This window comes from Mirounga angustirostris, unplaced genomic scaffold (genome assembly GCF_029215605.1).
Source record: "Mirounga angustirostris isolate CCGP_5_RB_7025 unplaced genomic scaffold, mMirAng1.0.hap1 SCAF_3, whole genome shotgun sequence".
Lineage (NCBI taxonomy): Eukaryota > Metazoa > Chordata > Mammalia > Carnivora > Phocidae > Mirounga > Mirounga angustirostris.
In genome coordinates this window covers 10,970,344-10,994,435 of record NW_026991711.1, presented here as the reverse complement: position 1 = coordinate 10,994,435, position 24,092 = coordinate 10,970,344, and the positions used below count along the sequence as shown (strand labels likewise).

At 39.5% G+C, this 24,092-nt stretch overlaps 1 protein-coding gene and 1 pseudogene across 3 annotated transcripts in view; one reads left to right on the top strand and one right to left on the bottom strand.

The window, feature by feature from the left end:
- PCCA (propionyl-CoA carboxylase subunit alpha) overlaps positions 1-24,092 on the top strand; it is a 403,499-nt gene that overhangs the window by 316,947 nt on the left and 62,460 nt on the right. For all 3 annotated transcript variants that reach the window (XM_045869658.2, XM_045869657.2, XM_064585924.1), the window contains one exon: positions 17,502-17,555. In XM_045869658.2, coding sequence (XP_045725614.1) covers positions 17,502-17,555 — 54 coding nt within the window. The remainder of the gene's footprint in view (positions 1-17,501; positions 17,556-24,092) is intronic.
- On the bottom strand, positions 16,287-16,847 carry LOC123838428 (large ribosomal subunit protein uL29m-like; annotated as a pseudogene).

Here is a 24,092-nt window from a genome sequence, read left to right as displayed (position 1 = left end):
TGCTTAACCAACTGAGCCACCCAGGCACCCTGGGAGAAGGTGTGTTTAAAAAATCTAGTTCATTGTAATGTCAAAACTGGTAAAACCTCTCTTCCTAGACTCAGTTCCACCTCAGACAGAAATTTTTATGGGAAAATGAGAGTGTTGTTGCTTTCCTCTCTCTTGCTTTATATCCTCTCCCACTTCTTACTTGCCATCTGGGTTCCCTCCAAATTTGCAGGTTGGGGGGAAAAGGGGAGGAATATGGTAGGAGGAACTAGGATGACCCAGGCTAATGTAACCTGTCATTCATTATTTTCGGGGCATGGCAAACGTTCAAAGTTGGCTGGTGTCTTCAAGGACACTTCTGTGGATTTGGGAGAATTTCTCACCTGTAGAACCCTTAATGCCTGCTCTGTCTTTTCCAGTTGCCCTTACCCTCCTGATTCACATCCCTCCAGATTTTCCTGTTGAGCAGGGTCTCTCATAATGACCCAGGCTGGGCGTCTTCTGCACGATCCATATCTAGGCCACAAGAAATAATTATAAGTGCATGACTCATCAAACTCTTCTCTTTCTGCTTTGTCAACAAAACAATTACTGATCTAATGTAGATGTCCCTCAAAATCCAGGAGATACATGGAAAACCAAGTGATTCACATAAAAGTCCCTTTCACTTAGCTTAAAGGGTTCAACCTTGAGTTCTTAGCTTAAGAATTCAACCTCCACTGATTTTTAACTTCTTTCATATTCTCTTGAGGTGGGAGATGGGCAATTTTTGGTTTTGCAGTTCTTAGCGTGTTCTACTAGGTAGCTAGTCTAGCTTTTTATGGATATGTGAGTACTTACCACCTATTTAGTTTTATTACTGAATCCCTGTGACTACATGAAAAGTAGCAATTAGCATCTTTATCTAGATTAGATGATAAAATAGTTGTGGAGGAAGCATATCTTTGCTTTAGGAATTAGCTCCCTTTTCATCCAATCAAATTCAGTCATATCACATTATCTATTTACTTTCCTGGTTTTCATTGGTAAACCTCATGAGCTTAATATTATCCATTAATTTCTTTAAGAATAAATTGTAGGGGCGCCTGGGTGGCTCAGTCGTTAAGCATCTGCCTTCGGCCCAGGTCATGATCTCAGGGTCCTGGGATCAAGCCCTACATCGGGCTCCCTGCTCCGCGGGAAGCCTGCTTCCTCCTCTCCCGCTCCCCCTGCTTGTGTTCCCTCTCTCGCTGTGGCTCTCTCTGTCAAATAAATAAAATCTTAAAAAAATAAAATAAAATAAATTGTAATTTGGTGTGTATCATCATTTGGATAATGAATTTCATAGGTTACTAACTAACTTTAATTGATCAAAATTTTCAGTTTTGATTAGACCTTCAGTTACCACGGCCATGCTGAATTCCTGGCACATGTAAAGGCTCAGTAACCGGACAAATGGATGAATGGATGAATACATGGATAGTCATCTTGCATTTTGTAATTTCAGAAATAAACCTGTCTTGGCACACCTGGGTAGCTCAGTCGGTTGAGTGTCCGACTCAGGGTTGTGGGATCGAGCCCCGTGTTAGGCTCCGCTGTGTGGAGTCTGCTTCTGCTCCTCCACCTCACACCCCCCACTCACGTGCTCGCTCTCACTCTCTCTCAAATAAATGAATAAATAAAATCTTCAAAAACAAAACAAATCTGTCTTATCTGTACTTTTAAGATTTAGATTTTATTTCTCTAAAACTTCATCAAATTAGACTGTGTTCATATGACAGCCTTCTTAGCTGTTTTATCAATTGTCTTTAATTCCCAACCTTCTGATACTTGCAGAATCTAACTCTATTAGATAACATGGCAGCTTGATCTTTGGGGTTACAGAATCACCATAGTTTTTGTTAGAGCAAAGATCAGCTCCCAAAAGTATAGTGCTTACTAAGCACATTTCTTTCCAATCAACTAAATATCTTTCTTATTTCCCTAAGCTGTGTAAGGCCAATAGTACCACCTACTGATAGGTATAGAAAAAGGTCCACTTCAGATTATTCCTGATTTCCTTTCTCTCAGAGGTTTGTGCACCCATTGCTTGAGCTCTGTCTTACTCAGCATCACTAATTACTCATTTTTCAGCTAAGGCTACTGCACAACCTCTTACTTCAACTTACCCAGATGGCTGCTTTAAGCCTTTTTCTCTTCTGTGGTCTAGAAAGTCATATTCATGGACAAAAATTCTAATCACTGTTAATAACTTTAAGTATAGAGCTAGTGATGCATGTATCTGAAAGGATGAGGTCCCTATATTTTTGAAATGAAGTAATTTATACTAAAGAATGAGGACATAAACATCAAAAACTCTTGAAGATACTTTTACGTCCTCTTAGAATTTTTGTAAGTTTTTAATCTGTTTCTTAACCTAATAATTAAACCAAGGTTTCCTCAAATATCATCATTCAAGGAAAATAAAATGGGAGTATTTCATATTTCTTTTTTTTCCTGTTGAGTATATACCAGTGTTTTCCTACTATTTCCATTGTAAATGGAGAGTCCATCAGTAATGATGTTTATAAAATAGGTCTTGGTAGTATAATCTGAGAACCTACAATCATTTCTCATTTCTACTGTGGGAAAGTATAGTCTCATTTTCAGATTACCAATTTAAAAAGTTATATATAGAAATCTAATGAGCCATATATATGCAATTTTAAGTTTCTTAGTAGCCACGTTAAGAGAGTAAAAACAAGTGAGATTAATTTCACTAATCCATTTTGTTTAACTCAGTATGTTCAAAATGTTAGCATTTCAAGATGAAATAACATAAAAAATTAATGTGATATCAGAAACAACACATACGCCTGACATGTGTATGAGAATATATCAATAACAGCTTAAGCAACAGAACGACGAATGTGAAATGCAGTCAGACAAGAACAGTGAAACTGTGTGTAAAGTATATTCCACAGCTTCTATATCTAAATTACTTAAATAAAGTGGAAAATTTAGTTTCTCAATAGCACTAGTCACATTCCAAGTCCTCCGTAGACACATGTGGCTAGTGGTTAGCTCACAAACGGAACCTTTCGTAAATAAGAGAGTGCTCATAGAAGAAAAACATACTGGCTGTTTCGTGTTCTCCTGTGTGTCAACCACAGTTTTGGTGTTTATCATTTAAAATTACGAGTAGATGAACTAAATTCATTTTTAAACAGAAGGTGAATTTATCATCTAGTTGACAAACTTTTCACATTTTATTTTAGAAGTTTAACAAAACTGGGCACCTGGGTGGCTCAGTCATTAAGCATCTGCCTTCGGCTCAGGTCATGGTCCCAGGGTCCTGGGATCAAGTCCCACATCGGGCTCCCAGCTCCTCGGGAAGCCTGCCTCTCCCCCTCCCACTCCCCCTGCTTGTGTTTCCTCTCTCATTGTGTCTCTCTCTGTAAAATCTTTTAAAAAAACAAAAGTTTAACAAAACTTAGGACTACTTTTAATATGCGGAATGATTTCCTGCCTATAGCATATAATTAAGTGTTGGAACAGAAGATTTGCTGTGTTCCGTACATGTAGAGCTCACTGTATTGTCTTCATACACCCTTGTACCTTTGTAGCTTGGAACATGCTGGTCAAATAGAACTTTTTTTTTTTTTAATTTCTGTGACTATACTCTATTCCTGTGAAACATTCTTTTTAACCTTGAAAGAGGCTCTTCAGTTTTACTTTGAACAACTCAAATAGTCTTCCATTTCTTACAGTGTAATTTGTCTGCTGGGATTTAAGGTGTTGTTTCTTGCCAGCATTTTACATACTAGATTTTCATTTTGCATAGTCACGTTGTTTGAACATTTGCAAGCAGAGCTGCCGACTAACTGCTATTGGTCTGTTTCTTTCTGTGGCATGATTTCTTCTATCCACCTGCTCACAGCAGGTTGTCTACAGGCCTGAAGAGTAGCTAAATACTTTTGAAAATATCTTGAGATCCTGCTAAGGTCTAACAATCTCTGCATTTGTGTGATGTGAAGCTATTCATGATGTACCTTTAAAGGCTTTTTTTCTTTTTATTTCTCATATTCTTAAATATTTTCAAGAGAAGATAAATTTATGATAAATAACAGTACAAAGCTGTCCTCAGCACTAGTGCGTTCTGCATTGAATAGGTTATTGATACTCAGCTAAGTGGAGCTAATTTTCTGTGTTAAAGCAGACACATTTGGAGTAGTGTCACATGAATGTCATGTTATTTACTACAGAATGCCAGATTAAGTGGATTATTTGTGAACTGATTGCAGTGTTAAATAGATTACATAACACGATAACAAAATGCTCAGTGGGCCTGTGTAATACAGAATATTATATATAAGTATGTGAATATGATAGAAGAGCTGTAATTGTGTTTGCATATTGAATAACTCTGATATGTTTGCAAATGCTTGTCTACACAGAGTTTGAATAGATTTTTAAATTTTAAGCTTTCCTTTTTTTGAAGAAAATGAATTGATTCTCATACCTCCTGAGTAAGGGAAGTTAAAAGGAAGCTACTTTCTCTTTTAGTTTTTTAGATGAAAGTTACTCTCACAACCTCTGGGAACAAACTTTTGTTATAATCCTAATAAACATATATAGATGCTAAAGTAAATATTTTAATAATATTTTAATTAGAAAATTAAATGAAGTGCCTTATGTGTTTGCTTATACTTTGCCAGTACCAAAAAAAAAAAAAAATAGTGGATTTGGAAGTGATCCTGTTTTTAGTCCCAAAATAAATGTTTTCCGTGTTTTTCAGCTGTGTCTCCCCTTCCCCTTAGAAGTAATTAGCTGTTATTTGGTACTATGTGCATGTGATTACTCTAGAGTTATCAAATGTAATATGAAACCATCTATTTAGGACATATAGGATATATAAATATGTAACTTTGTAAGTGGAGGTTGGTATTTTTTTTCCAAAGAAGTAGGAAATGAGAGAGTAATTATTAACCATCTCCTTTTCACATTCCTGAAAACATCAATTACAGTTACACATCTAAGAAGCCCACCAGGAGAACAGAAATAACTCCTTTCACTATGCTTCGAAAAATTTAATCACAATTTAACAGCTGGGATGTATTTACAACTGTAATTTAAAATACTAATTTTGATGCCTCTACCTGCTTTTGTGATGGAGTCCCAGAAGCTTAGCAGTTCTCTCCTCTCTAGTGGCGTTGGTTTTATGATTTGGAGTTGCTTTTAAAAATTTACTATAATGGGAAAATATCGTTCTGTGTCTCCCCCTGCTTCTCCCCCCATGTATTTTTTTCTCCTCTACTATCTGTTTACTAGAAAATGATATTGTAGTCGCTGCCAGAAGGAGAGAATTTTGAATAGTATAAACACCGATTATGATAAACGTGGCAGAGAATGCAAGCAGCTTGCTGCCGCAGAGAGTGATAAGACAGATCCTGCAGTAATGGCCTTTACCACGTGTTACCGTGCTGCGAATCAGTGAGGGGAAAAAGAAAATGATTACTCTTTCTTCCTCTTACTGTTCAGTGAGATTACTTTTAAAGGTGAAATTGCCTCTGATTTCATTATCCCAGAAAGATATTTTTTGAGCATTTATTATTTTGTGGGTGTTTTGCTTTTGTTGAGTGAACAGCCTTTGCTAATTCTGTATGAATTTGATTCTCACAAATCTCGAAGTCGTTTCAATAATCAAAGTCTTACTTCTTGAATATTCTTTTCTTTAAAGGAAAAAAATGCTGTATATTTTGTAAATGTTGGAGCGGAGTATCAAAATAAGAACAGAAAGAAGTTTTTAACTAGCTCTGAAGTGCCACTTAAAATAGGACAAGGGGCGGGGCGCCTGGGTGGCTCAGTCGTTAAACATTTGCCTTCGGCTCAGGTCATGATCCCAGGGTCCTGGGATCGAGCCCCGCATTGGGCTCCTTGCTCAGCAGGAAGCCTGCTTCTCCCTCTCCCACTCCCTCTGCTTGCGTTCCCTCTCTTGCTGTGTCTCTCCCTGTCAAATAAATAAAATCTTAAAAAAAAAAATAGGAAAAGGGGTAAAAAACACTTGGAGAAAATATTTGAATAAGGATGGGATATGGTTCGTGAAAATAAAAGTCTTAATTTTTATCTTATTTTACTTTCTGTTACTAGTTTATCACATGGTCAGTTCATATTTGTTTTGGTGTGTCTCAGACTCTTTGTAAGCTCTGATACTTTGTTCTTTGTGAATTCTAAAACCTAATTGTCTTAATCATAAACTGTGGGGAAATTGTATATTCCTGATTTTTGTATCGAGGTAAATTCCAGTTTGAATGAAATTTTATTTCCCTCTTTTTTCTTATATCAGTCCTTATTGCTGAGCTATGTCAGGTTTGGGCAATTCTCTTTCTTTCTCTCCCTCTCTCTCTCTCCCCCCCATCCACCCCCCCAAAATGTGCAACCTTTACAAGGGGGATGTAGATACCAAACATGTAAACACATAAATAAGGTAATTTGAGTACTAAGAAGGTCAATAAAGGCTGTAAGACAGGATCATTCATAGAAAGTACCTAAGGGAGGTGGCTTTAGCTGGGGTGGTTAGAAAGTTGTTTCTGAATAGCTTACATTGAGTTGAGACCTATGAGGAGAAGAGGGCAGCCACGTAAAAATTTAGGGGGTGAAAGTCCCAAGTTGCAGGAATGGCAAGTGCAAAGGCTCAGAGACAGGAACAAGCTTGGTTTGTGCAGAGGCCCAAGGGAAGACCAGCATCTTGAGTAGAGCTTAGGAGAGTGGAAGAAGATAGGCAGGGACTTGTATAGGGTCTTTGTAGGCCAAAAAGTTTGGGTTTTATTCAATTCCCCCTGTGAAGCTTTTGAAGGGTTTTGAATAGAAGAATGATAGGATGTGATTTAAAATCACTGCTGTGAGGAGGATGGACCACAGGGGACCAGTGGTGGAATTAAGGGAACCATTTATATGATCATTGTAGTCATCTAGGTGACAATTGCTGATGGCTGAGATCAGGAGTCTGCCAAATCCAGCCCATGGCCTGTTTGTATGGCTCACAAGTTGAGCGGTTATTACATTTGTAAATGGTCGGAAAAAATTAAAAGAAGAAGAGTGCTTCATGACACATGGAAAGTATGTGAGATTTAGGTTTCAGCATCCATAAATATAGTTTTACCGGAATATAGCCACATTTATTTGTTTTTTATTTGCTATGACTGCTTTTGGAATTTTTGTTAAGTAGAACCTTAATTCCCCAATTTCCCTATCACACAGCATTTCAGTGGCTTAGCAGTGGTAAAATTTATTGTGATGTTTTTAAGCTCAGAACCAAGATTTAAATTTTTCTGAACAAGAAGAACCACCCTTAGCCATTGTTATCAAACATCAGAGGGCTTTGAAAATTAGCTTACGCTGCAGATTTGATGTTTGTTGATGAATTCAACCTAAAATTGCAAGACAAAACAGTAGTTACATGCAAAAATTGTACTGTGGTAATATCATTTTGACAATTAATGTTTGAATCACAACTAATGTCAAGCTGCTTTTTACACTTCCCAGGCTGTCAAAAGATTAAAACAAGAAGTGAACTACAGTTTCAGCAGCATTTTTCAAACCTCAATGCAAGAGCCAAGGAGATACCCATATTTTAAAATCCATTTCACTGTACAGTTGAGGATCTTCCACATAGCCTAAAATTGGAAGTGATCAGACTGTAATGTAAGGTTAGGTGAAAGGCAAATATCAGGAGAGGAATCTAACAAAATTCTGTAAATGCCTTCCAAGCAATGAATATGCTTAAGTAAAGTCCTATGCTTGTGGATTGTCATCAGTATTTAGGAGTACCTGTTTGTGGGAAGAGGTATTGTCAAAGGTGAAATAGCGGGGCACCTGGGTGGCTCAGTAGGTTAAGCGTCTGCCTTCGGCTCAGGTTATGATCCCAGGGTCCTGGGATCGAGCCCCACGTCCGGCTCCCAGCTCGGCAAGGGAGCCTGCTTCTCCCTCTCCCTCTGCCACTCCCCCTTGCTTGTGCTCGCTCGCTCTCTCTTTCTCTCTCTCAAATAAAGTCTTTAAAAAAAATAAGGTGAAATAGGTAAAATCTCATTGCAGATCAGCATTAACATATGCATATTTGCCATTGATTTTGATGATAGGGAACACTAACTTTGAGCCCCAATTAAATAGAATTTTATTTCTAAATAAGAGAATTCCGTTTTCCTTATTAGTGTTACCAAAAAATTGTGCTTAGGTATTATTGTATTTTGAATGTTGTGCCCCTAAAATCGTGAAAATCTGTTTTCTGTCTTGTTCTGTAACTAGATACATCATAGCCTCAATTTTGCCTCACAAAGCCTAAAACACTTACTACACTACATGGCCCTTTACAGAACGAGTTTGTCAAGCCTTGACTTAGACTAAGGTGGTAGCAGGCGAGATGGTAAGAAGCAAACTAATTTGACATATATTTGGGGGGAAAGGCAGAAAAGATTGACAGGGCTGCCTGGATGGCTCAGTCAGTTGAGAGTCTGCCTTTGGCTCAGGTCATGATCCCGGGGTCCTGGGATCGAGCCCCGCATTGGGCTCCTTGATCAGCAGGGAGCCTGCTTTTCCCTCTCCTGCTCCCTCTGTGCTCTCTCTCTCTCTCTCAAATAAATAAATAAACTTAAAAAAAAGAAAAAAGATGGACAGAACAGATATCAGGTGTGAAGGAAGCTAGAGAATGAAGGGTAAGCAACTGAGTGAAGGATGGCAGTGTCTACTGAGATAGGAAGTTGGGGAGGAGCAGGTTTGGAGAGGCAAATCAGTAATTCTGTTTGGACTTGGTAGGTTTAACATGTACATTAGATATCCAAGTGTTGAGGTCCAAATTGACTCTGTGAGTCTTGAACTCTTAGGACAAATGGGAATTAAAAACATAAATCCCATAGTCATAAGCCTGTAGATTTTCTCTCAAAGCATGAATCTGCCACTTACAAAAGGATCTTATACCATACATTAAAATTAACTCAAATGGATTAAAGACTTAAATGTTACACCTAAAACCATGAAACTCCTAGAAGAAGATGGAGACCAAAAACTTCATAACACTGGACTTAAGAATGATTTCTTGGATATAACACCGAAGTCATAGGCAACAAAAGCAAACACAGACAAATAGGACTACCTCAAACTTAAAAACGTCTGTGCATCAAAGGACACAAACAACAGAGTGAATGGGAGACAATATTTGCAAATCTTATATTTGATAAGGGGTTAAAATCCAGAATTTATAAAGTTAAGAAGACTATATTTATTTATTTATTTACTTGCTTGCTTACTTATTTATAAAGATTTAGTTATTTAGGGATACCTGGGTGGCTTAGATGGTTAAGCATCTGCCTTTGGCTCAGGTCATGATCCTGGGGTCCTGGGATTGAGCCCCGCATCGGGCTCACTGCTTAGCGAGGAGTCTGCTTCTCTCTCTCCCTCTGCCCCTCCCCCACCGCTTGTGCTCTGTCTCTCAAATGAATAAATTAAATCTTTTTTAAAAATAAGATTTATTGGGCGCCTGGGTGGCTCAGTTGGTTAAGCGGCTGCCTTCGGCTCAGGTCATGATCTGGAGTCCCGGGATCGAGTCCCACATCAGGCTCCCTGATCAGCAGGGAGTCTGCTTCTCTCTCTGACCCCCCCCCCTCTCATGCTCTCTATCTCATTCTCTCTCTCAAATAAATAAATAAAATCTTTAAAAAAAAATAAGATTTATTTATTTTAGAGAGGGAGTGTGTGAGCGGGGAAGGGGAGGTGCAGAGGGAGAGGGAAAGAGAGAGAATCCCCAGGCAGAGTCCCCACTGAGCAAGGAGCCCCAAGGCGGGACTCAATCTTGGGACCCTGAGACCATGACACCAGCTGAAATAAGAGTCTGAAATCAAGAGTCGTAAGCTTAACCGACTGAGCGACCCAGGCGCCCCCAAAACTAATCTGATTTGAAAATAGACAAAGGACTTAAATAGACATTTCTTCAATGATGATATACAAACAGGCAATAAACATATGGAAATTTGCTCAACATCACTTATCATCATAGAAGTGTAAATCAAAATGACAATGAGATATTACCTCATACCCTTTAGGACGGCTACTACCCCCCTCAAAAAAAACCCCAGAAAATAATAAGTGTTGGTGAGAACACTGAGAAAATGGAATCCTTGTGCACTGTTGGCAGAATTGTAAAATGGCACAACTTGTATGGAAAACAGTATGAGGGTTCCTCAGAAAATTAAAAATACTACACTAAGTGGTCCAGCAATCTCACCTCTAGATATATATATATCAGAGAGAATTGAAAGCAGGATCTTCAAGAGTTATTTGAACACCCCAGTTCATTGCAGCATTATTTAGAATAGCCAGGAGGTTGAAGCAACCAAAATGTTCATCACAGATGAATGGATAAACAAAATGTGGTATATACATACACTGGGATAATATTCAGCCGTAAAAGGGAAAGAAATCCTGTCACATGGTTAAAACATGAGGACATTATGCTAAGTGAAGAGAGCCAGACAACAAAAGACAAATACTGTATGCATCACCTTATATGAGGCACGTAAAACAGTCAAATTCCTTGAAACAGAAAGTAGAATGGTGGTTACCAGGGTCTTTTGGGAGGGAGGAAGGGGGAGTTGTTTCGTGGGTATAGAATTTCAGATTTGCAAGATGGGAAGGTTCTGAAGATCTGTTTCACAACAACATAAATATACTTAACACACTGAGCTGTGTACTTATGAATGGTTAAAATGGTAAATTGTGTTATGTTTTTTACCACCAAAAAAAGAGAAAAATCTGTTAGTTGAAAAAGCATAGGAGCCAAGCAATTTTTAAAAAGAAACACAAAGTTGGAAGAATTATACAACCTGATTTCAAGACTAATTATGAAACAGCAGCATCAGGACAGTGTGGTATTGGTAGATAGATATGTAGGACAGAATAAAGTACAGAAGTAGATCCAGATATAGGTGGTCGGTTGATTATTGGCAAAGATGCTCAGGAATTTTAATGCAGAATTTTCTTAAATGGTGAGGAAACAATGTCCATTTGATGAATAAAATGAACTCGTTTATTAGACAGCAGATCAGTGGTTGCCTGGCGGCAGGGACCAAGATTGGCCTGTGAAAGGGCAGGAAGAACATACTGGAGGTGGTGGAAATGTTCTGTGTGTTGATTGTGGTGGTGGTTTTTTAAAATTGTCGAAAGTCATTGAATTCTATACTTTAAGTGGAATGCAGTCTTTTGTACGTAAGTTATGCTTCAATGAAGTTGATTTATTTTAAGATGGGCATTGCACTGGGGGGAAGCATGGATGTGGATGAGATGACACAGGGGAAGAAAAGAAAGTAGATGGAAAAGAGAAGAGAGCTGTGGACTGCCCTCCCCCAGGTAGAAATTGAATGAAGAGATGAAGAAGGCTAAGAAAGAACTGCCAGGGAGGTAGGATTAAAACCAGGGGCATGGATATCCTTGAAGTCAATGCAAGAATTGTGTTTGGGAAAGAGAATCATCGACAGTTCATAGCATTGCTGGATAAGATGAGGACAAAGCCAACTGATAGGTAAGGCAACATGGAAATCGTAGGTGATCTTGATGAGAAGACTACAGACAAACAGTGGGGGGAAAACACATGGGAACAGGTTCAAAGGAAAATGGAAAGGGACAATGTAGAGACCATGAAGAGAGACAATTTTTTGAGGAGTCTGGCTGTAAAGGACAGAGGGGACAGTAGCTGGAGGGAAATGGCTATAGAAATTTTTTTTTATCCTTCCATTTTATTTGTTGAAGGAACGGGATCGTTTGTCTTGTACAGTTTTCCACTGCCAAAACTGAGCTGATTGCATCCCAGTGGTGTGGCTTAACATGTCCCCCCTCCTTTGTTTTCTATAAATTGATATTCTATCTAGAGATGTAATCAGATTTGGGTGCCATTATCTTTGGCAAGACTGAGTCTGTAAGAGACACACATACTGTCTGGTCGCCGCGCCGTTGATATTCAAGCTTCGGTCAGTAAGTTCATCAAGGTTTACAAAATGATGATGTTCCAATATTGTCGTTTTTATTCATTTATTGCCAGGACTAATTCTTTTTTTTTTAAAGATTTAATTTATTTATTTGACAGAGAGAGAGACAGCAAGAGAGGGAACACAAGCAGGGGGAGTGGGAGAGGGAGAAGCAGGTTTCCCGCCGAGCAGGGAGCCCGATGAGGGGCTCGATCCCAGGACCCTGAGATCACGACCCGAGCCAAAGACAGACGCTTAACAACTGAGCCACCCAGGCGCCCCAGGACTAATTCTTTACAGAGAAACCCTACCTCAACTGCTTCTTGGGTTATCCAGGACAACAGTGTTCATAGAAAAGATAAATGCTGGATCCTTTCCCTTGACTTTCCAGTTCCTAGAGAGTTGGTTCCCTATGATTCTCCAAAAGTGACTAAATTAGGGTGTTTTGTTTTTGTTTCTGGTATCCACTTTGAACTCATGGATTCAAACATACCTGGTCTGCTTTAATCCATTGCAGTTATAATCCTTATTGTCGGTCAGACTTCCCCAGCTCTGGCCAGGGAATTTTTTCAGTCCTGAGTCTTTCTAACATGGCCCCAATCTTTGATAGCTCCTTACTTTCTGGTGTGACAAGATACAGAGCCTCATTTCTGCCCCAAACCCGGGATCAGCCATTCTGCCGAGAAACCTTGATTTCTTGGAGTGGGAAGTGGTATTTGTAGACAACATTTTGGGTGCTAGGGATGTTTGTTGCCTCTGGGCCTCTTGTGTTTCTGCGGAAGATTCAGAAACCATGCCACCACTGCCATCTTCCCAGAAGCCAACAGCCACACTTTTCAGTCAGAAAATTTCTCATTCTGAACAGCTCTTAGGATTAAGTGTGTGGCTGCATGACAGAGGTGATTAATTGTACTGAATCTGTTCTGGTAAATATGGATTGGATTCTGGATCTCTGCCTCAGGCTTCTGAGGAAGGAAGATTTAACAGCGGCTGGGTTGAGGCCTGGGTTTGGAGTAATGGCAATGCTTTCACTGAGTATTTTCCTCGCTACTCTTAAAATCTCAGCAGTGTGGAAGTCAGCGTATCATTGGACTCCCTGTCCTCAATCTGCATCATTCTACAGCCCTTCTTTCCCTGATTTCTTGACAGCCACACCTCCGACTCTGCCCAGCTAAAACTTTGGTTAAACAGTCGAAGACTGAGAGATATGTAGATCACTCTTGTCTTTCACAGTATGGAAAAACTTCAGAATTCTTGGTGAAGATTGATTTTTCGCTTCCATTTCTGTGGCACTCACTTGCATGCTGTTGGGATTAAGGAAGAAGTGTAAGAAATGGTCCTTGTTCTTAAAGAACTCACCATCTAAGTGATGATCTGGTCTGAGACTGTAGAGATATTCCATCCTGCACAGTAGAGATATCCCAACCCTGCACAACTGCTTGGGTTGGGATTCTTTTTTTTTTAAAAGATTTTATTTATTTGACAGAGAGAGACACAGCGACAGAGGGAACACAAGCAGGGGGAGTGGGAGAGGGAGAAGCAGGCTTCCCGCAGAGCAGGGAGCCCGACGCGGGGCTTGATCCCTGGGATCATGACCTGAGCCAAAGGCAGACACTCAATGACTGAGCCGCCCAAATATCCCTAGGTTAGGATTCTTATTCTCCAGTTGCAATGCAGGCAAATTATTTTTATATCCCTTTATCTTTATTTTCCTCATAAGTAAAACGAAATGTAGATTTTGAGATCCATTTGCTCTCCAAATTCTAAGTTTCTGTGAATGAAACAGGCTTAGTTCTACTTTTGGGTTCACCTCTATCTAGCCTTTGAGCCTCCCTACCTGAGTGAATGCTACCTGCTGCATTTTCCTTGGTCTCCCAGCCCACCTCCTCCCCCATTCCTGTGTATCCTGAACCTTACATCAGACCATCAGTCTTTCTAAAACAAGCATGTTACTCCCCAGTTTTTAAATATAAGAATTTGGTTAAGTGTGAAATCTGTCTTTCAGATGGGACTTGGCTCTGTTAATTCCTTCTCGGTTTTCTTTTCTTACCCCTTCACTCCATTAACCAAACCTATCTCTGGCCATATGGGACAATTCACCAAGCCTTAAACTCTCGTGTGTTTTCTTTATCTGAAATTTGCATACACTGTCCCATCTGACCAAAAGTGTTTCATTTATTTCCCTTTTGGAGAATGTCTGCTTATTTTTTAGTACCCAGCTCTACTGTGTATCTTCAAGTGTTCCTTAACCTTTCTGGGCATTTAGCTGGTCTGGCCTCTTATCTGTTAATACTTTGTACATTTTGTACTATGGATTTATCATACTAAATTATAATTTATTTTATTTCTTTTTTTTTTAATGTAATCTCTACCCCCAGTGTGGGGCTCGAACTCACAACCCTGAGATAAGAGTCGCATGCTCTACTGACTAAGCCAGCCAGATGGCCCTATAATTTTTGTAGAATTTTCTTCTTTCCTTCAGTTTCCCAGAGGGTGAAGTTTAATTCAGCTAGCAGTGTTCAATTCAATATAGTTGATGGATGGGTGGATGGATAGATGGATGGATGGAGGACCAAAGTAGAAGTGCTAGTGTCAAAACCCAGGATTCAGGACTCAGTTCTTAATCCCTTAGGACATCGAGGGAAGTAACTGATTCTGTTCCATTCTGTACTGTTTCTCTTTTGCCTTTATTAAGTTCTATATGTCCATTTGGAAGAATACGAATAATAGGTAAGCCAAAAAGAAAGGCCAACTAATATCTTCCACCCAGAAATAATAGTTAACTGTTCTATGTGCATTATTTGTGCTAGAATTTTATCTTTAACATATACAAGTTTTTATCATGATGTATTCCAAACATATTGTTTTGTTCTCTTTTTTTCGCACTTAGAAATATTCTATGAACATTTTTCATGTCTCAGATTTTTTAATGGTTACATGGATTATACCATAAGTTATTTCACCAGGTTTTTTTATTCATCATTTAGGTTGCTTGGAAGGTTTTAGATTCTATAAACTGCGCTGTGATGTCATTTTTGTAGCTGTGGGCTTCTTTTGTTTTTGGTTGTTGTTGTTATTGTTTTGCCTACTCATGACTTTTTCCCTTAGGATAAATTCTTAGAAGTGAAATTAATGGATAAAAATACTGATTTTGAGTTTTCTGCACTGTACCACACCACGTTGAGTGTGCTGGTCAGACTACTCTTGTGTTGAGTCACTGGGGCAGTACTTGGGGGTGGGGTAACCGTCTTGTTGCCCTGGTGCATTAACCCGCTTTCCTTCTGACTGATCTAACTTCCCTCAATCAAGGAACCACGGACTCAGCTTGAATTCTGGAGATTTGCTCTGGGTTCTAGGACTTGAATGATCTTAAGGGTTGGGGTTGGTAAACCTATACTTCTTAAAAAGAATAAAATGAGGATGTATCTGTGATAGGACATGACAGGCAGCCCTGCGCGTCCCAGGGCTACGCCCGGGAACTTTAAAAAAAACATACAGCTGCTTAGTTAGAAAAGCTTTCTTTTTTGTGGAGTCTTTGAGGCCATTAGGCCCTTTCTGAGTAGCACAGGAAAGAAAGAATTTTGAAGAATAAGCTAGGAATAAATAGAGCAATTTTACAGGTGAGAATTATCTGGAAAAAATATAATTTACTTCCAGTGAACTATTTAGTTATCCATTTCTAGCAAACTAAAATTCAAACAAGATATGCATAAATCCTATTGTATTCACTTTGAGCTTTTTTATTTACAAATATTTGCATAACGTAGAGGTTATATCTATTTTCACTGCTCTCTGGATGTAGAAGCATTGTGTTGTCCTCTTGTTATTTTAAACAAATGCTAGCTTTTTATGACAGGTTTATTGAGATAGAATTCACATACCACACAGTTCACCCAAAGTGCACAAGTCGGTGTTTTCAGTCTCTTCACAGAGTTGTGCAGCCATCACCACAAACAGTTGTAGAACATTTTCACCATCGCAGAAAGCAAGCCTTACTAATTAGCAGTCATTTCTCATTTCCTCCCTGTCCTCTCCCTCAGGCAGCCACCTTTCCTTCCTCCCTTCTTCCGTCTCTTTTCCCTCCCCCTCACTTCCTTTCTTTCTAAAAGGAATTTGATCTGTGCTTTATACCTGGTTTTTTTCAAAGTTTGGTAAAAGCACGACCACTCCCAGAATTAGCATGGCATATAACACTTTGACCAATCAATAAGTCAGTTGTCATTCAGCTGAAAACACGAGTTCTTTATGAAGCCACTTAACATATATTTACTTTTGTATATAGACTATTATCCAAGAAGAATAAAATGGTAAGTTAGGAGTTCAAACTTATTAGATAGGACTTGACTTCTGGGCTTCAGAAAGATGTGGAAACTCTTTCTGAAGAAATTTTTCTTACTGTTTTCCCCTAGACTTACTGGCTTTAATGTGGGCTTACTTCTCCAGTCTCAGTCTGACAAAATGCGCCACGTGAGGCATGGCAAAGAATCATTTCTTATTGTATCTGTTACTTAGGTACCAAGGCATAGTCACTTCTTGAAGTTGTGCCAGATGATTCTTCCAAAGATGCCTCTTATCCAAGCATGAGGTCTAGCTTTTTCTTGAGCAGTCTGAAGAAGCCTTAGGGCATCGTCTCTTTCCTGGACAACTTTGTCTAATGCATCCGTAGAATTTGCTACCCTTTCTTACTGTTCCAGACTCAGCATTTTTGGCAATCTTTGCCTCTTGACACCCTGCTGTAGATTCAGGAGCATGTTTCTTTTTTCAGTAGGACAGCCAGAGTTTATGTGTATCTTCATTATTTTCGTTCCTAATTGTTGACAGGTCCATGAAGCTCCAAGTTTCACTCCCCCGCCCCCCAGTTTCTTAGGGAATCAAAAAATTCTTTCAGTCCTGGGCGCCTGGGTGGCTCAGTTGGTTGAGCGACTGCCTTCGGCTCAGGTCATGATCCTGGAGTCCCGGGATCGAGTCCCGCATCGGGCTCCCTGCTCGGCGGGGAGTCTGCTTCTCCCTCTGACCCTCCTCCCTCTCATGCTCTCTCTCATTCTCGCTCTCTCAACAAATAAATAAAAATCCTTAAAAAAATTAAAAAAAAAAAATTCTTTCAGTCATTTCCTTGATAGGTGTTATAATCTACGCTAATGAAAAGATGTGACATTTGGTGTGTTCTTAGGCAACCTGTACTAGCCCAGGAAATGTGAGGACCAGGAAGTCCCTAGAGCAGTTGCGGGTCTTCTGTGGAGAACCGCCAAACTGTGCTAATCTACTTCCTATCTCTGGATTTGCACGTTCTGGACATTTCATGTTCAATGGAGTCATATAATACGTGGCCCTTTGTGACGGCCTTCTGTTCTTGCATGCGTCAGCACTGCATTCTTTTTATGGCCGAATAGTCCATTGTATGAATATATCATATTTTGTTTATCCATGTACCAGTTGGTGGACATTTAGGTTATTTGGCTATTAGGAATAATGCTGCAATGAACACTTATGTACACATTTTGTGTGGATGTGAATTCATTCTATACTTCTTTTTTTTTTTTCCAGTGTCTTTCTCGAGAAGCAGGTGGAAACATGAGCATTCAGTTTCTTGGTACAGTGGTAAGTGTGAAATGATTATTATTTTGTAAATTCACTTAATTAACAGAGAAAACAGTGTTCAACTAGCTTTAGCCTATGTATTTGAACTTGTCTTCATCATGCTTTTGTTTTGCTATTAAATGAGATATCTTTGTATAAGAAATGCCTTCTTTAATGTGTTCCGAGAAGTTTCCATGATAGAATAATTTTAGCTATTCCCTATTAGAAAATAATTTTTTAAATTATTTGCACTTGGGGCGCCTGGGGGGCTCAGTCTTTAAGCCTCTGCCTTCAGCTTAGGTCATGATCTCAAGGTCCTGGGATCGAGCCCTGCATTGGGCTCCTTGTTCAGCGGGGAGCCTGCTTCTCCCTCTCCCTCTGCCTGATGCTACCCCTGCTTGTGCTCTCTCTTTCTCTCAAATAAATAAATAAATAAATCTTAAAAAAATAAAAAATAAATTATTTGCACTTTGTTGAATATTTTAAGTGCCTTTTTTTCTGCCTGTTTTTTAATAAAAATAAGAAACATTATTTAAGATGCTTTTGAACATAGTGACCTTGATTTTTTTTTTCCTGTCAGTTTTCCTTATAACTTTCTCCATTAGGTCCTTTCAAGTACACATTTCTAAGGAAACTGAGTCATAGTTTTGTATCTTGATTTTTTTTTTTCACATAAGATCCTATTAATCATTTTCCATATTGCTAGAAAATATTTATCAGCATCATTTTAATGGAGCTGTGTTTAACATTCTAATGAGTAGATGTGACATATTATCCATGAATCCCAGTTGTTAGGTATTTGAGTTATCCCTCATTTTTGCCATTATGAATGGTGTTCTAGTGAACAACTTCATGGGTTTTGCTTTTTTGATGTTTTGAATTATTTTCAAACATGGATATTTTTAAAAATGTATAAGATATATTTCATTCTAAGTGGAATGAAAACCATGAATAATTTTATGGCTTAGTACATGTTACCAGTTACTTCATATCTCTCTCAAATGCCCTTCATCACGTTTTAGAACACTACTTTGCACTCTCACTAGTAGTAGTTACAATTTTCAAAATTATTTAACTTTATCTGGTGAAAAGATCTTTACTTTACAGTTATTATTTTTCCTTTAATGTAAAAGTAATGGTCATAATGATCATGCCAGTGAGGTATGATCAAACAATAAGGTACCTTATTGTTTTAATTAGCATTTCTCTGTGTCATGAACATTTCTCCATGTATTCATTTACTAGGTATCATTTATAATCTGTGAAACGTCTGTTCATGTTTTTTGGGTACCTTGTTCAGATTGTGAATTCACACTGGGTATTTCTGTTTGCTCTGTGAGTTTATTGAGAATATCAGAGGAGAGGCCTGTGGCTTGGATCAAAAGAGTTGTGATTTTGTAGCCATTGAGGTAGGAAGCACATTAATATGTGCACTTATAGTTTCATATGTATAAAGGCACAGTAGAGTTTACGTATTGCAGTGTATATGGTAGTATGTGCATGGGCACTTGACTAATGTCACATAAATTTTAAGTGTTGCACCTGAGATTTATAGTTATTTTTGTTTTTCTGATGAGTAAGTTATTCCTTGCTTTTTTTTTTTAATTTAAAATTTTAAGTATTACTTCAGTGCATGTCCTAAGAAATTGTATGAGGGTTCTCCAAAGAAAGAGAACCAGCAGGATGTGTGAGTGTTGGGGCACGGGGGGAGTCCAAAATCTGCACAGTAGACCAGGAAATAGTTGGAGTTCAAGTCCAAAGACCATGTACTTGCAGTATTCCTTCTTGCTTGGGAGGTCAGTCCTTTTTCTTCATTTGATTGAATTATGCCCACCCAGATTATGGGGGGTAATTTGCTTTACCCAAGCTCTACTGATTTAAATGTTAGTCTGAAAAATGCCTTTATAGAAACATCTGGAATAATATTTGGCCAAAAATCTGGATACTGTGGCCTAGCCAAATTGACACATAAAATTCACCATCACAGAAGTATACACATCCCATCCCCTAGAGGCATTTACATTATTATTGATATGCGGGCACACCTTGGAGATATTGTGGGTTTGGTTCCAGACCAGGGCAAGAGAGCCTGTGTTGCAGTAAAGTGAGTCAAACGAATTTTTTGGTTTCCCAGTGCATATAAAAGCTAGGTTTACACTACAGTGTAGTCTTTTAAGTATGCAAAGCATTATGTCTAAAAAACAATGCATATACCTTAATTTAAAAATACTGGATAGCTAGGGGCGCCTGGCTGGCTCAATCAGAAGAGCATGTGACTCGATTTCAGGGTTGTGAGTTGGAGCTCCACCTTGGGTGTAGAGATTACCAAAAATAAATAAATAAACTATTAAAAAAATAAAAATACTGTATTGCTATAAAATGCTAATCATCATCTGAGCTTTCAGTGAGTTAGAATCACTGATCACAGGTCACAATAATACAGTAATAATAAAATACAGTCATAATGTAAAAGTTTGAAATACTGTAAGAATTACCAAAATGTGACACGGAGATAGGAAATGAGCAAATGCTGTTGGAAAAATGGCGCCGATTCATTCACTCGATGCAGGGTTGCCACAAACTTCCAGTCTGTAAAAACAAAAACAAAAACAAAAAAAACAAAAAACCCTGTACCTGCAACACACACTGAAGCAAAGCCGAGAAGAACATGGCGTGCCTGTGTTCTTCCAGAAATAGAATTACAGATCTTTTCATGCAACAGTAAGTCATGGGTACTTCTGTGTCTGCACTTACATCTCTCCGTGGATTCTAACCGAGTTCACTGGGTTCATGTATTGAAAACCGAGTTCTCGATAGGCAAAACCCACAAACAAAACAAAGCATTTCTCTCGCAGTTTTGTCCTATCTCAGAAAATGGCTACGCCAGCTAAAACCTTGTTTTCGCCTTGCTTCCTCTCTCCTACCACTTCCACTGCCCCCAGCCTGACCAGAGCCTTCGTCTCTTGCCTGAATGACAGCAGCAGCCGGTCTTCCCACCTCTGCTCCTGCTCCTTAGCCTGCCGTTCATTTAACGGTTAGCGTGATCCTTTAAAAGTGTCAGTCAAGTCATTGGCCTTGTTACTCTTCTTCAGACGTGTTGGGCACACACCTCAGGAGCTCCTCATCTGCCTTTCCTCTGCCAGGACTGTCTGCCCCCAGACACCTGCACAGAAGTTTCCCGCACTTTCTTCAAGCCTTTACCCAACAGCCACCACCTCAGGGACGGCTTCCTGGTCACACCGTTTAAAAGTTTGACCACCCTTCCTCTGTTTTGTTCTTTTTCTTTAGCAGTTATCACTATTTGACACACTTTCATGTTTGACATATTTTACTTTTTTAAAACTTGTTTATTGTCCGTCTTTCCCACTTGAATGAACTAAGGTCTGTGAGCCCAGGGCTCTTGCCTGTTGTGTCCACTGTTCTCACCCAGCACCCAGAGCAGGGCCTTGGGTCCCGTGGGCACTCAGTGAATGCTTGTCGAGTGAATTAATGACATTGGCAAGCGTGGGACCCACGGATTAGACTTAAAAAAGAAAAAGAAAGCAAATGCAGAAACAAACAGGGAAAAGGAAAAGCATAGGGGCCTTAGCAATGAGTCCGTCTTCCTCAGAAAAGACAGCTTGTTTCGCCCAAGGGTTCACAGCTAGTTGGTGGGCAGAGCAAACAAGGGGGCTCTGATTTCTCTGCTTTTTCTTTTTGTCCACCTCAGGCCCCTAAAATATGGTAGGAAACACACACACACACACACCACCCCTAAACAGCCACAAAAAGCGGACCTGTTTATGGAGCTGATACCGCCCCCCTCCCCAACATAGGTGACTTGCTGACAAATCCCAAAGATTTGTCCACACTGTTTATACAGTTTATACGGAGAAGGAGTGTCACTGTCTAGAGTCATTTCCAAGTACTTTAGAAGTCTGCATCACAGCAGTTGGGATGGCCACTGTGGTTTGTCACAATGCATTTTTCTGTGTGTACTGTTAGCCATAATGGATCAGTATGGAAGAGAGAAAGAAAAGGTTTTGAGATAGTGGGACTGTTAGGACAGATGCAGAGTAATTTCTGGCCAGTATGTGCTGCTTCAGTCCTAATTTTCTAAAGCAGATTCAGTTTCCAAAGCTTGCAGTCAGGAAGAGCACTAGCAGGTCATATGTAAAGGTAAGACTTCCCAAATACACTTTGTCTGTGAGAATACTTGTAGAATTTTCCATACAAGTTGGCTTTTGAATACTGTTAACATGACATTCAATGTTCAAAGAAGAATTTAATTTTAGACTAAGAAGGACTTCTGTTGCATCGATAAAGTGCAAAAATGTTATTTCAGTTCAGAGAAGGTACAGACTTCAAAATAAGTAATTTAATTCGTTTTTGACACACTTCGAACTTTAAAAAACTACCATTTTGTTATTTCCCAATAAAATAAATCTCATTATTAAAATTAGATTTTGCTGGATATGTAAGTATTAAATACTATAGAAGATGTTATAAATATGCCTTATGTATTTGTAATATGTGTAAAATAACGTTTATAAAATATTTGTCAGTTATAAAGAGCAATGATAAAGACCTGTATACCCACCAGAGGTTTTCTAAAAAAACACAGAAGTCCTCATTATCTCTGAGGTTTACCATATATTCTTTCTCAATCCTATCTATCAGACATCCTTTCTCCCTGCACAGAGAACTTCTTCCTAATTTTTATCATTCCTTTTCTTTATAATTTTTCCACGTAAATGCATCCTTAAATATTAAGCAGTTGAGCTTTGCCTGCTTTTAAGCTTGACATGCATGGGATTATATTCTGTAGTTGTGTATGACTTGGTTATTTGGCTCCGTGCTGTTTGTGAGGTCCACCTCTACTGTTGATGGCCCCCTGGGTGGTCTCGGGTGTCTTTTCTCTAGCTCCATGCTGCTCTAAGCATTTATGCACATGAGCACACGTATCCTGATTGCACGTGTGCCGTAGTTTCGTCAGGGGTGATGTGCATTGAGTGTGCAGTGAATGCATTCACTTTGTTCCACATTCTCACCAGTACCTGATATTATCAGACTTGTTCATTTTTGCTGGTGTCAGTAGTGTCCTCATTGTGGTTTTAATTAACATCCTGATCATTAAGGAAGTAGAACATATTTTTCTGCATTTATTGGCCATTTATGTTTATTGACCATTGAGTCTGCTCCTCTGTAAAGTACCTCTTCAAGCCTTCTGCCCCGCTTTCTGTGGAGTGAGGCTGTCTACATGCCTGAGTTTAGTCTCTTTATGTCATTTGCATTTTTAATAAGGCATGGAGGATTGGGTTGGACAACATGACTAGTTCTGACGAGGAGCTGTGAATGGAAGTGACTATCAAGAACCACGGAGGGTCTGAGATTTTACCCTACTTGAAGCTGACAAATTAACCCGCTATAGTCATGGATGCTGGTAGAAGGGACAAGACTCCAGGGTCAGAGATGAAGGATGGTTTATTACAGCAATAGCAGTAGCCAGAATATCATTAGTTTCGCACCATTTCCCTGAGCTCCATTTCCCACAGGGTGGTGTGAAGAGGGCAGAAGGACACCTGCTCACACAGTGGGTTGTGTTACAGTAGAGGAACCTGAGTTTAGTTCAGAGAACCCCGAGCGTCTATATGGGCAGTGAGCATGCCTTCCCTTTGTTGTGAGGGAGACACTGTCTCTGTCTTTGTATAGCAAACAGCCTTGAAAAAATAGTCTAGAACAAAGGACAGTCAGTGCTTGGCTCACAAGAAGTAGAAGAGAAGCATGAGAGACCCATGGAGAATTGTCTCCTTACTGTGATGTCTTCACTTCTGGTCAGGGACAGCCAAGAGGAGGTGTGAGCTCTCTAGGTCCCTACCATGTCCACTTGGGGAACTACATGCCTGGTTGTTGAGCCCCTAGAGCATGGGTCCTTGGGGAAGGTTGGAGCTTGAGCATTGTCCCCCTACCCTTCTGTGGACTGAGATTTCAGTGTCACTTCTGAAGCCCAGCCTAGCTTATCCTAACACCCATCAGGTCATGATCTCAGGGTCCTGGGATCGAGTCCCATGTCAGGCTCCCTGCTCAGCAGGGAACCTGCTTCTCCCTCAGCCCCTCCCCGCTGCTCATGCGCTCTCTCTCTCTCTCTCTCAAATAAATAAATGAAATCTTTTAAAAAATTGTTAAGTAGTATTTTTATATAATGAAAAGCAAACTCCTCTGAATTAGTAGAAGGCACTGAGATGAGATTTGTGCCTCTGTGATTCAGAGGAGCACATTTGACTTGAGTGTACATACAAATTTTAACCTTCAGTATCTATCAATTTCATTACCATCCCAATATGTAGGATGTAGGACTGTATTTGTTTCCTAGGTTGTCACCACAAATTGCCACAAACCAGGTAGCTTCAAACAACGGAATTGTGTTCCAAGAGTTTAGGAGGTGAGAAATCTGAAATCGGGGAGTGGGCAGGGTTGGCTCCTTCTGGAGGCTCTCCAGAGAATCCGTTTCATGCCTCTCTCCCAGCTTCTGGTGGTTGGGGCAGTACTTGCTGTTTCTTGGCTTGTAGCTGCATCATT